The sequence below is a fragment of the Homarus americanus genome, unplaced genomic scaffold, assembly GCF_018991925.1.
Source record: "Homarus americanus isolate GMGI-L3 unplaced genomic scaffold, GMGI_Hamer_2.0 scaffold26591, whole genome shotgun sequence".
In the NCBI taxonomy this organism is placed as follows: Eukaryota; Metazoa; Arthropoda; class Malacostraca; order Decapoda; family Nephropidae; genus Homarus; species Homarus americanus.
Genome location: NW_024755595.1, coordinates 335,324 through 349,530, shown reverse-complemented (window position 1 = coordinate 349,530; position 14,207 = coordinate 335,324). Strand labels below are relative to the sequence as shown.

The 14,207-nt window shown below is 45.8% G+C and overlaps 1 protein-coding gene across 1 annotated transcript; it reads left to right on the top strand.

The window, feature by feature from the left end:
• Nucleotides 1-3,789: 3,789 nt before the first annotated feature.
• On the top strand, nucleotides 3,790-13,763 carry LOC121856601. The gene is made up of 2 exons (XM_042352232.1): nucleotides 3,790-6,274; nucleotides 11,453-13,763. Exons 1-2 carry the CDS (start codon nucleotides 4,049-4,051, stop codon nucleotides 11,609-11,611), a joined length of 2,385 nt encoding a protein of 794 aa, XP_042208166.1. The 5' UTR covers nucleotides 3,790-4,048; the 3' UTR covers nucleotides 11,612-13,763.
• Nucleotides 13,764-14,207: the final 444 nt, after the last annotated feature.

Below are 14,207 nucleotides of genomic sequence, written 5' to 3'. Positions count from 1 at the left end.
GGTGTGAAGGTAAAAACTGACAGGCAGTAAGAATATTCTATGACAGTATGACCACCGCATGACAGTACCAGTCAGGCCCTCACATGACACACAGGACTTTCCCCTTGGTACTTGGTCAACACACTGCTGGGGTCCAGAACACACTCGTGAGCCAGAGAAGGTGAACGTACAACAGGTGGATAATTAATGACGACTCACACCTGTCAACATTTCACTATTTTCAGTTAGTTGAGAATACACAGCCTTGGTGTTTCTGCTGGACTAACTTGTTACAGGGTGGGTGTTGTAGGGTGTCGCAGGGTGTAGGAGGGTGGAGGCGGGTGTAGCGGGATGGGTATTGCAGGGTATAGGAGGGTGTTGCAGGGTGGAGACGGGTGTTGCGGTGTTGCATGGTATAGGAGGGTGGGTATGGCAGGGTGTCGCCGTACCAGCGTCGGATAAGATGGCGGCAACCCTTAGGCCATGAAAACATGCAGCCAGTCAAGTTGCCACGTTGTGCTTTCCAGGGTCCTTTCATGATCCTTCCAGCGTCTTTTCATGGTCCTTCCAGGATCTTTTCATGGTCCTTTCAGCGTCCTATTTTGGTACTTCCAGCGTCCTTCCAGCGTCCATTCAGGGTTCTTTCATGGTCCTTTTAGCGTTTTTTCAGGGTCCTTTCAAAGTCCTTCCAAGGTCTTTCCAGGGTCCTTTCAGCCATCAATGTTTGCTCTTGTTCTCAAACACGGATAGATTCTCGACGTCTCACATCCGCTCGATTAAGAACCCAATGTATCGTTAAAAAGTGAAGGTTAGGTTAGGTGAAATAAGCTGGGGTAGAGATTCTTCAGGTGATCCGTAGTAATTTGGTAATACACAAATCAGATGCATTTATAGTACGAGGTGTGTGTGTGTGTGACGCAGAGAGTCAGTCAGTTGTTGGTGGTTGTCTTTATGCTGCAAACTTCGATGACGTTATGTTTTAAAAGTTGTTTTGAGTGTATGGGGGGGGGGTTTGAAGTATTTAATGACGGTTCTGTATAAGTGTGAGAAGGCCATCCATCTTACCTTCACACTCTCTCTCTCTCTGCTTGCCTTCCCCCTGTCTTCGTTCCCCCCCTCTTTCCGAGCATGCCTCCCTCCCTGTCCCCCTCCCTTCCCTACCTGCCTCCTCCCTGCCCTTCCTTGCCCTCCCTCTTCCTTCCCTGCCTGCCTGTCTGCCTGCCGCGGCGCTGGCCAAGCGTAGGAGTCCTACAAGCCTGCAGGTGAGTTTTAGCCATGACTGGAGAAACCTCGTTGACCCTAACACACGCTAAGTTCACTGCGTGTGTGTGTGTGTGTGTGTGTGTGTGTGTGTGTGTGTGTGTGTGTGTGTGTGTGTGTGTGTGTGCAGGTCCCTTATTGTTGTATCTCTTGTGTTTGTTGTTTGCTGTTGTTAGTTGTTGTTGTTTTATGTATTCTGTATTAAGCACGTACTCAAGAAGTTAAATCATCGCACCCAAGGGGTTAAAGTCATCGTTCTCAAGGGGTTAAACCATCGTCCACCGGGTTAAATCGTCGTACTCAAGATGTTTAAGTAAGTACTCTAGTGAGTCTAGTTCACACACTATAGATCTACACACACACAGCTCTGTAGTTGACTATCTACGGGTCTGAGCGCCATCTACAGTGACCCTGAGGAACCTAAAGGTACTGTTGTGAAATACTTTTGTTACCACCAAGAAACCGCACCTACTCTTCCTCTCTCGGCCGTGTCCTTCCTCCTTCGTGTGAGATGAAGGTAAGATGTCCCCTGACCGTCTTACACACACACACACACACACACACACACACACACACACACACACACACACACACACAGGGGAAATGATCGCGTGTGTACTGATGTTGTGAATCATAGTAATAGCACCACAGAAAGTTTTTGATAATATTTGGTACAAGACACAATGAAGAGCTTGTTATTACGCTGAGAGAACCTGTGTGTATATAGCAGTTAGGATGGCGATAGTGGTGGGGATAGTGGTGTTGATGGTGGTGTTGATGATGGAACTTGTGGGTGTCAGCAACTGTTGGATGATGTCATGGTGGTGGTGTCAACTTTCTCTCTTCAAATGATGTCAGTCTACTCGTCATCCTTAAGTGTTGTCAGTCTACACTCCCCCTCCCACCCCTCCCTCCCCCCCCTCCCTCCTTCCTCTCCTCTCCCCCACTCTCCCTCCCTCACCCCCCAACACACATTAAGAGCCTGGTAAACAATGGAATATAATTATCTTTTAAATTATTTATCTTTACATCCTTGGTTAAATCAACTTATTGTTTACCATTGTTTGTATACCTGTATTTGTCTATGTGTTTTGTTTGTTTACCTGTGCTAGAGTGTATATTGTTTGTATATCTGTGTTGTCTATGTATGTATACCTGTATTGTCCATGTATATCGTTTATAAACTTGTACTCTCTATGTATATTGTCTGTATACCTGCTTTGTCTATGTATATTGCCTGTATACCTTTTTGTCTATCCATATTGTCTACTTACCTGTATTGTCAACGTACAGTGACCCTCAAAAGTCCCGTTCGCCTCTCCCCCTGAACCACGAACCCCGAGATTCAGACCTGTGAACCCGGAGCAGTAGACTGATGCATTATTCTGTCCATAAATGTTTCGGATTCACGAGTCTGAATATCTCAGGGATCGTGACTGTACATGATGAACCAATGTAAACATGTATGACGACTTTACTAAAAATAATCTATATCTATCTATCTATGTATCTATCTATTAATCTATCCATACCTGTTTATTTTCCTCTGCCTGGCCTCAGCTGGCCTCGGTGACGTCATCTGTCCATAGAGAAAAATAGCAAATAATCGTGTTCTGTAGACGATATTCTGTGACGTCACGTACACCCTTGGGAGGAGAACTGGGGGAGGGTTGGGGGAGGGGCAGGTAAGGGTCACCTCCACAACAACAATAATAATAGAGGACTGAGTCGTCTCTGTCTCACCCACAACCAGAGAGGGAAAGACTGTTGGAGAGAGAGAGAGGGAGAGAAGAAGGAAGGAAAAAACGAGACGACAGATGAGAGAGTTAAAAAGAGACAGAATGGAAGATGGTGGTGATGGTGAGAAGAAGAAGACGTAATTGTGGAATGGATCATGTGCCAGGCTCGTGATGGCCCCCCCTCCCCCTCCACTCTCCCTCCTCTTCCTTCCCCTCCTCCATAGTGGCGCCAGACCAGCTAGCCAGTCCGTCGCTCTCTCTCTTTCAGGCTCAGAGGAAGTGACGTCACACCTCGGGAATTTCTTAAGAAAAGTTCTCCTGTTGTGAGTTTCAGCTGTAAACTACTTTTTTGGGGGTGCAGCGGGCCCTTGTGGGGGAGAGTTTGGACTATATGACAGTGTGTGTGTGTGTGTGTGTTTCTGTGTGTGCATCTGTTTCTGTGTGTGCATTTGTTTCTGTGTGTGCATCTGTTTCTGTGTGTGCGTCTGTGTCTGTATGTGTGTCAGTGTGCGTTCGTGTGTAAGCTAGTAAGGTGTGTGTTCGTGAATGTGCAAGATGATGAGGTGTGTGTTCGTGTGTGTGTAAGATGGTTAGGTGTGTATTCGTGTGTGCGTAAGATGGTAAGGGGTGTGTGTGCGCGCGCGCTGAGCCATGGCCGCAGTATATAAGGCGGTGAGGCCATGCACCTACTCTCAGGTGTGCGGCGTGGTGGTGTAGTGGTGGCAGGGAGCGGACGGTGCGTGGCTCTAACATACTGTAGCCGAGTGTTGGTGAAGACATCAGCAGCGGCCGCAACTAACTCAGTGTTTGTGTTCCTAGACTCATGTTACATATACTGTACTTTACATACTCTGAGTAAAAGAGCCTTACCGGCCCTGGGAGTGTTGCCCGCCTCTAGTGCCACCCACTACTAACACTAACTGTACCACTTTAACATTTGCTGCACTTTTTGAGGATCACCACGAGGACTATAATAATACTCAGTGGTGGAAGCCTTACAGGGCTCGAGTGTGAGCTACTGAGGAAGAGTTTTTCTGTGTGAGTAGAACCTTCCTTTTGTGCCGGCCACCATGACGGTCTGTGATGGTGAAGTGTTGACCATGTCTCCGTCTGAAGATGGTCCGCCTAAGAGAAAGGACGCCATGAGTCCTGGAATGTTCAAGAGAAAATATCTACGTAAAATCTTCGTGCCACCGCTTCCCAAGATGACTGTGGACCAGGAGTCGAGAGTCGGGTCGTCCTCAGCCGGCGACCAAGAGGGCAGTGTGTCACTCTCCTGCCACCCTCCTATGACACCCCCAGCCCAGCGACACATCGTCAGGACACCTGCTGACGACGACGTTCTGCCCGGGTCAGAAGCGTCTCCGAGTGTTACCTGCAAGAGGAAAGAGGCGGCCAGTCCTGGAGGAATAAAGAGGAAATACCTTCGTAAAGTTGTTGTGCCGCCGCTCCCGCAGCTGATGATTAACAGCAGCCCGGTGAGTGACGCTCCTGCTGCCGCTTCACGTCATCACCAAGATCTTATTGACCAATCCTCCCTCGACCAGCTGGACCCCACCACCGCTCCTGAAGGCGAGACGGTGACGTCGTCTCTAGCTAATTCAGACAAAGAAAAAAAGGCAGCGGCCAGACGTGAACAGTCAAAAACTGAATATCTTGTTCAGGTTTCTCTGCCATTATTGACTGTGAACGGAACGTGCATCAATGTGGATGATCAGGCCGGGTCACCCTCACCTTTTGAACAAGGGCTGCCGGACCACACAGGCCCCGACCACCTGTCTCTGGAGCACACGCTCTCACTAGCCTCCGAAGGCGAAGTGTCGTCCACCTCCCCTGGTGCACCACGCAAGAAGAAAAGGTCGTTTAGTCCTCGGATGATAAAAAAGGAAATTGCTAGAAAAATTGGCCTGACAACTGGTCCAAAGGCGACGGTGAGAGACAGAAGCGTCAGCCCAAAGCCCAGAGCGGAGTCCTCCCCTGTTCATCAGGTCCCCACATCTAACAGTGACGAATCACTGGGCGCTCCGTCTAGGAGAAAGGAAATCACAAGTCCAAAAGTGTTGAAAAAGAAGTACATTAACAGAGTTGTGGCGCCACTGTTGCCTCACTTAACTCTCAATGGAAAATCCGTCAGCCAGGAGCCCATGGATGAGACACCCTCAGCTTTTGAGCAAGAGCTTGCAGACCAGGAGAACCAGTCCCCCAACGACCCCGAGTTTGTTCGTCGCGCCTCCCAGCGGTGGCAGCGTAAGACGGGCGCCATTCACCATCAATCTTTCCAGGTAGCGAGTCACTCCGGGAACCTCGACATGCTGCTCCCCATCCAGTGCACCAAGTTTGAGTGGCCGACCAGCCCGAGTCAGCAGTCAGCCTTCCAGCGACGAGTGTCTACTACCCAGCCCATCCACTATCTACCATCGTCCCCCTTCATGTCCCCTCCCACGCCGCCCACACAGAGAGCCTCCGTCAACAGTTCCCACTTCCAGAGAGGAAGTAAACAGTATTGCTCCATGTACACACGACCCACCGGCCTGGAAGATTCTCCATTCCAGAGATCCAGCAAGCTGTATTCTTCTATGTTCACACGAGTCACTGGGCTGGAAGACTTAGCTTTTCAACGATCCTCGCGTCGGCAACAGCAGAGAAGCTCCAGTCTCGTGCCTCCTGACACTACAACAGGTAGCAGCAACAGCAAGTCAACAGAAAAGAGGAAGTCTAGCCTTCAGCTGTTCCTCGTGCGGCGGAGTTCCTCTTCCGAGAGGCCGAACAAAACGTCGACCAAGACTCGGCCGGTCAAACTCAAGCGTCCGGAGCGTCTCGCCCTGGACGACAGCGTGGCCGAGGAAGTGCGTCGAGCAGCGAGGAGAGAGGAACCATTTCGCCGCCTCAGTGTCAGAATACGCAAGTCTCTCAGAGTACCTACATGGAGCCGCTCCTCCTCCCACAATCAGTTGCTACCCAACTCCTCCTCCTGCCACAGCGGCCTCAGTGCCCTCAGCTCAGCCTCCTGCCTCATTTCCCTTAGTACCCTTGGCTCAGCCTCCTGCCACAGTGGCCTCAGTGCCCTCAGCACGGCCTCCTGCCACAGCGGTCTCAGTGCCCTCAACTCGGCCTCCTACCACAGCGGCCTCAGCTCCCTCTGGGACGATTCTTGTGCCTCTTCTACATGCTCCTCGCCTTCGTCCAGCTTCTCGTGGACGTCACCGCCGTCGTCACCGTCAGCGTCACGGACTCCACCACAACACATCACCTTCCAGGACATCTTCGACGCTGAGCCTAAAATCGCGGAAAAATTTGTGCGTATGAACTTGACTTCACACACACACACACACACACACACACACACACACACGTAGGTACTAAACGTGTGTACCTAAACTACCCAAACACGACTGTAGGGTTCCGGGATAGACTTGGGTTGGTATGGGTACGTTTGGTTGTCCGGATAATGTCCTTGTTCGGGTGTCCATATATCTTTGTTCGGGTGTCCTTCGGGGTGCTCCTAGCCGACCCAGCTGTAAAATAGTACCTAATCATACAGTTGGGCGAGTGGTGGGAGGCCAGACCCAGGTAGAGTTTTATTGGGTTTTATTATCACTTACCTTTAACCTGTTCCTTATGGGCCGTGGAGGGTATATAGGGTCGGACCTCGTTACCTTGGTGTGACCTCATGGTGAGTCATATTCTAGGTCCGTTCAGGTACATAAGAACATAAGAATGGAGGAAACTGCAGCGGGCCTATTGGCCCCTACTGGGCAGTCCCGTTTACACCCAACCCCTATTGCTCATATGAGCATCCAACCTATGTTTGAAGCAATTCAGCGTATTCGAGTTAATTATGATATTTGGTAACTTGTTCCATTCATCCACTACTCTGTTTCCAATCCAGTGTTTACCTATTTCACGCCTAAATCTAAATTTGTCTAATTTAAAACCATTGTTACGAGTTCGCTCCTGGTTGGATAATTTGAGTACCTTTGTAATGTCCCCTTTGTTTAGCCCTGCCTTCCACTTATACACCTCTATCAGGTCGCCCCTGGCTCTACGTCTCTCGAGGGAGTGCAAATTAAGATGCTTTAACCTGTCTCTATACTCAAGGTTCCTAATGCCCGGGATTAGTCTTGTCATTCTCCTCTGAATTCTTTCCAAGGATTCTATATCCATTCTGTAATACGGTGACCAGAACTGAACTGCGTAATCCGGGTGTGGTCTCACAAGAGCAAGATACAGTTTTAGGATGACCTCGCTAGTCTTGTAACTAACACTCCTTTGTATGAACCCAAGTACTTTATTAGCCTTGTTACGAGCAAAAACACTTTGTTTACTTGGCTTAAGGTTCCTACTTATCATTACTCCTAAATCTCTCTCGCAGTCGGATTTCTCTATGGCATCGTTGTTCATCTGGTATCTGGTTTCCCTGTTTACATCTCCTATACTGAGTACTTTACATTTGTCGACATTGAATTTCATCTGCCATTTTTCAGACCATTGGAAAAATTTGTTTAGATCTTCCTGTAGTTTTGCCGAGTCCTCGTCAGATTTGATAACACGTCCTATTTTAGTGTCATCAGCAAATTTACTTATGTTGCTGTCTATGCCGATATCTATGTCGTTTATGTATATAATAAACAATAATGGTCCAAGTACTGAGCCTTGGGGAACTCCACTTGTGACGTTGCTCCAATGGGACTTAGTGCCGTTAATGCTCACTCGCTGTTTCCTGTCCTGTAACCACGCCCTAATCCATTTAAGGATGTCACCTTTGATGCCATGAGCTTCTACCTTTCTAATTAGTCTTTCGTGGGGACTCTGTCGAAGGCTTTGCTAAAGTCGAGATATACCACATCATAATTGTGCCCCTCGTCCACTGATTCGAAAACTGATGAAAAGAATGTTAATAGATTAGTTAGGCAAGAACGTCCGCTTGTGAAGCCATGCTGGGAATCATTGATCAATCGGTGCTTCTCCAGGTGATTTCGAATAGAGTTTGAAATGATTGCTTCCAGTAATTTGCCTACTATTGATGTTAGACTGATTGGGCGGTAGTTAGAGGATAGTGATCTATCCCCTTCTTGAAAATCGGTATTACATTCGCTATCCTCCAGGATTCTGGTACTACACCTGTTTTTAAGGACATGTTAAACAACTTTGCTAAGGGCATACTAAGCTCTTCCTTACATTCCTTTAATACTCTGGCAAATATATCATCGGGACCAGGTGACTTATTAGGCTTTAGTTTGTCTATTTGCTTACTAACATCGTTACTAGTCACTACTATCTCACTTAATTTGTTTTCTTCACTATCTCTGAATAGAGTCGGTGCCTCGGGTATCATGTTTAAATTTTCGGTGGTGAAAACTGTTGAAAAATATTATTGCTCATTTCTCCGTCGTTATCAGTGAGCTCGCCGGAGTCTGACCGTATTGGTCCAATCTTTTCTCGTGTATTAGTTTGATACATTTGGTAGAATCCTTTGGGGTTTGTCTTCGCCTCCCTTGCTATCCTTACCTCATTATTCCTCTTTGCTTTCCTTATCTCGGTTTTAACCCTACTCGCCAATACCCTATAATAGTCCCGGAGGTGAATTTCGCCACGATTTATCCTTCTACCTATAGCCTTCCTTTGGCCAATGATGTTCTTTAAATAATTATTTATCCATTTAGGGTCATTGTTGTCTGATCTGAGTTTTTGTATGGTATGTTCTGCCTTTGTGCCTCATTAAGTAACTCACTATTTAAATTGTCGTGGAACTCGGCAATCTCTGATCTCGTTATCAGGTCGGTGTCATCTGTCAGGTTCACGGCCAAGCGCGACACCCCCTCTCTCAGCTGCCTCTTTAAACTGTCAAAGTTTGCCCTTCTGAAATCTGGTACTTTAGTGGAATTTTCCTTACGTCTGCCCTGAAAATCTAATTGGAATCGAATTTCTTTGTGATCGCTGTTTGCAAGTTCGTTCCCTACCTCGACATTGCTAATGAGGTTTTCTCTGTTCGACAGAACTAAATCCAGTATATTATTACCCCGTGTGGGTTCGGTTATATGTTGACTTAGGAAACAGTCCTGGATCGTCTCGAGAAAATCCTCTGATTCTGAGTTACCCGTAAGGACAGTCCAATCTATTTGGCCAAGGTTAAAGTCGCCTACTATACAGACTTTGTTGTGTATGGAAGCCCTGCGCATTTCATCCCAGATAAGTCGCTCATTGACGCTATCAAGATTGGGGGTCTATATATTACTCCTGTGATTAGTTTTTCCCGACCGTCGCTTAATTCTATCCAAATTGTTTCTGTATTCCTCTCAGTTTTTATTTCCTTATTTATTTCACACTTCAGATTATCCCTAACATAGATTGCTACTCGCCTCCTTTCCTGGTCTGCCTATCGGTATGGAACAGTTTGTAACCCGCAATTTGGTATTCGACTGGTAATTCACGTGTGTCTAGGTTGATCCATGTTTCAGTGAATGCAATTATATCGATTTCTTCCGTACATACCAAGGCCTTAATATCATCCATTTTGTTTCTCATACTTCTACTGTTCGCGTAGTATACATTTAAGTTAGTCGTGTTCTGAGTCCTTCCCTTACCGCGTTTAGTTTTAAACTCCGTCTAATTTAGTTTTGTCATCATTCCTAACACTATTTCCTTGTAATCTTTCGCCTTGTTTACCCGCTCCCACTGCAGCCTCCTCCACCCCCGTGCCCCTCCTTAATTGTTAACGTGTCGACCGTGACCAGGTGTTGTCCAGGTATTGACTCTAATGTGTTGCTGCTGGCTCCCTCCCTAGTCCACCTTGCTAGTGTGTGTGTGTGTGTGTGTGTCATTACCACAACACAAGTCACGAACAAAAACAAAAAATTAAAAACTTTTAATTCACTTTTATATTAATTTTTAAAACCTTTCTTAATTTATTTTCTTTAGATATGTTGAAAAAATTTAACACTGGCGGCCGTTTTTTCCACCATTTTGAATGTCTGGTTGTAACAGAGACATTTTGCTTTTGTTTTATTTAGTTTCAAGTTGTCGTGTTTACCTTGTGTGTCTGTCTGTGTGTCTGTCCGTCTGTTGGTTCGTCTCCTATAGTGTGTGGGAGAGGGAATCTAAACCCTTTGAGTGATTTAGGCGTCGTCAGTGTTAAAAAATAATTGATAAAAAAATCACATTTACTCTTGTGTCCTTGTTAATATAATGGTCAATTAACTGAGACTAGATATCGCGTCCTTGTGTAAATATAATTGTACAAAAGGCACAATGCAAAATTAAGAAAATAGGATATATAAGAAAATTGAAAGAAACTCGTTAAAAAGTGTAATTAAAAAACGTTGTCAAAATATTAAGAAACATGAATATTTAAACACGATAATTATAATTACCTAAAGTTTATTTAATGTTTACTTGAAGGGTAGAGAAGTTTACCGACTTTTTTTTCACGTATGTTGAGAAAGATGAGTAAAGAGTGGTGGTTCTCTCTCTACCCCTCTCTCTATCTACCTCCCCCTCTCTCTACCCCTCTCTCTACCCCCCTCTCTACCGCCTCTCTTTACCCCTCTCTCTACCCCCCCTCTCTCTACCCTCCCCCTCTCTTTCTCTGGCTCGTCTTGAACAGAATTAATCTTTGGGTAAATTATCGTACGTGGCAGCCGCTATGAATCACCTCTAATAACAGGCATCAAGACTATCATTATCTCGTCTAGGCCAGCAGGTCACTTGTGTACTAGGATGACCTTCTTTGTGAATTTGGGGGGGGAGAGGTCAGAGGTCATAGATAGTGGGTCATTTGCAGCAGGAAGAAGTGATGTCATCACTTCATCGTGACATCAATACTGTTTGGATATACGAGAGGAAATACCAGTTTACATTGGTTGACTAGCCACGCATACGCAACGTAGATACTGTAAACAATGCAGGTATATAAGCAATGCAGGTATATAAATGCAGGTATATACAACACAGGTATATAAATAACACAGGTATATAAACAACTCAGGTATATAAACAACACAGGTATATAAACAAGTGTAAGTCAATTGATTCAGTTGATGACGTCTTCAGCAGGTAGAGTAACATTATACCAGGTGGTGTGAGACAGGTAGCCCAGGACAGGTAAGGTGATATAAACTTGTGGGGGCAAAACAGGTAATATCGTGTGAAAGGTAAAACTTCCTCATTTTTTACCCCAATAAATGTCACGGCCGAGTAGTTGGCAACATGGCGGAAATACGGCTATGGTGGCCCCTGTGTTGTCATACAAGTATTCCTCATTATTTTATACCTTGATATGGCTTATTAGTATCATTATTATCCTTATTTCGGCTTATTTTTGTAATATCTTAATCCTTATTAAGTCTTATTACTCTCTCTCTCTCTCTCTCTCTCTCTCTCTCTCTCTCTCTCTCTCTCTCAAACACTAATTCTTTCCCCTCTCCTCCCTCTCCCCCAAACCAACACTAACTCTCCTCCTCCCTCTTCTCTACCAGGCGATAATGTTCCCTACGGAGCCACGACCAGAGTGGCACCGACACCTTCGTCATGTTCTCCACAAGGCTGGACAGAAGATCTTCAAGAAGCCTGAATACCATGACACCACCATCCCAGAGAACCTTCGATACCAGCTCAAGCACATCTACGTTTACTAGCCAACTGTGTCTATTGTACTAGCTAAATGTGGCTATTAGCTAAACTATGGCTATTAGATGACTGTCTATTAGCTAGCTGTTTCTATTATTAGCTAATTATGTTTGTTAGCTAGCTATGGCTATTGGCTAGCTATGTATATGAGCTAGTTGTTGCTATGAGCTAACTATGGGGTATTAGCTAACGATGTCTACTAGCTAACTTTGGCTATTAGCTAACTGTGGCTGTTATTAGCTAACTATGTCTACTAGCTAAATATGGCTAATAGCTAACCATGTCTATTAGCTAACTATGTCTATTAGCTAACTGTTTTACTAATTACATGTCTTATTAGCTGTATATCTACTAGTTACACATGCCTGCTAGTTATAGTACGTCATGTCTAAATACTGTATGCTAGCTACGTATTGTCTATGTATGCTAGCTACAAACATCTACCGCCATGTCTACGTCTACTAGCTTCGTGTATGTCTTTTATGTACCATGTCTACTTTGCTATCTACCACATCTTTGTCTACTAGCTAGTTCTACTACTAGCTTCCAACTTAAGCAATATCTACATCTACTAGCACATCTACTTCCATTAGCTATCACGTGTAAGATCTGTCAGGAGAGTCTGTAGAGTCCTCGACCCTGTGTAGAGTCTTGGGACTTTCGGGGGCGTTGGTTAGCCCCTTTAGAGGACTAATTAGCCCCCTTTAGAAGCCTAATTAGCTCCACGGTGGACTTATTAGCCCCCTTGAAGGACTAATTAGATTCACAGTGGACTAATTATACTCTACAGGGGACAACTATGCGAGAGGTGCTTGGTTGTTTTAATTCACTGTTGTACACACACACACACACACACGTATTCATTCATTCATTCATTCCCGTTTTAATTTTCATTGTATTTTGTCTTATTTATCCACTACCACCATCATTACTCTAACAACACGCTACCCCCCCCCTGTTCTACCACAATCATCACCCCCCTCTACCACAATTACTCCCTCCTAATGCCCTACACTAACCCACAACTACTTCTACCACCCTTCTTACCACAATCACCCCCCACTCCATCCCATCACCACCACACCCTTCACCACCACCACATCACACCCTTCACCACTACACCACCACCACATCACACCCTTCACCACTACACCACCACCACATCACACCCTTCACCACTACAACACCACCACCACAATACCTAGCATCTCAACCCATCACAATCATACCACCACTACTACACCATCATAACCTTCACCACCAGACCCTTTACCACCACACCCTTCATCACTATCATGCCAGCGACTCAAGACTGACTATGAAGCAACGATACAGCCAAGACACAACACTTCACTATGGCAGCTTATGACGCCTCCAACCAGTTATTTTTGTTGGGTCACGTCACTGCGTTGTGTTCCAATGACATAACAAAAACATAGACCCTTCCTCCTTCTCTTCCCCTCATTATCCCTCCCTCCTTCTCTTCTCTCTTCCCCCCCTCCTCCTCTTTCAAGGGGGTCTCCATCTGTCACCACAAACACCTGTACAGCGTGAGGGTAATTAAACAGACACACACACACACACACACACACGTACACCAACTTGTCACCCATGATAGTAAACTTTAGGCTGTGTTATTTACAGACAAGTTCTCGTGTTGTTGTTGTTAATTGATAGTTGGAAGAAAGTTTGTCAACATCAAGTGGTTATTTATGAGTGAATTATTAATTATTTGGTATTATTATCTTCTTTTAACGAGGACTTTTATCAGTGTTGTGTGTATGTATCTATGTATGTTTCTTTCCTGTACGTACAGCATATGATGTGTGAGGGAGTGACTGATTGACTCGAGGAAGTTAAGTAATATTCTGGCTGTCTGTGTTATTTTGTGGGTTTTATTATTTAAGGTGTATCGAGGAAGCAGCTTGGTCACTCTCTTGTCATCACATCAGGTGTACCACTAATGACATTACTACTGGCACTGTCTGTGTGTGTGTGGTGCCATGTTAGCTGTGTCCAAGCCTCACCCTGGCACTTGATAGATAGCACTGCCTCTACTGTTACTGTAGACTCCAGCGATGCTACTGTCATCCCCTCACTCTCTGACCTCTGCCCCTCACCCCCTCTACCCCTCACCCCCTCCCCCTCACCCCCTCTACCCCTCACCCCCTCTACCCCTCACCCCCTCCCCCTCACCCCTGTCCCTTACCCAGTCTAATCCTCACCCCCTCCCCCTCACCAACTCCTCCCTCACCCCCTCACCACCTCCTCCTCCCTCAGCTAATGACGACGTGACAGTGGTATTGTGGTGTGGGTCACGTGACAGTGTGGGTTTGCTTAAGTTGGATTCATTTTTTTCATTCTTGTGTAAGTAAACGTCGATGTGTGTGTGTATATGAGCTGCTGTGTGCACATTTTTCATGTGTAGATAAACGTTGGATCTGTGTACATGGCTGCTGCGTACACAAATCAATATGCATATGAACTGTTATATGCACATGATGAAACGTGTACAGATGAGTTGCTGTGTACACATTGATATGTACAGACAAAGTACTGTGTACACATGAGATGTAGTGTGCACAAGAGCTGTAGTGTACACAT

What these genes read in the sequence shown, in the direction of transcription:
- LOC121856601 (XM_042352232.1), top strand. Translation starts at nt 4,049, where the DNA reads ATGACGGTCTGTGATGGTGAAGTGTTGACCATGTCTCCGTCTGAAGAT. An exon ending in CTAAAATCGCGGAAAAATTT is followed by an intron (nt 6,275 to 11,452) that starts GTGCGTATGAAC and finishes CTTCTCTACCAG; the next exon opens with GCGATAATGTTCCCTACGGA.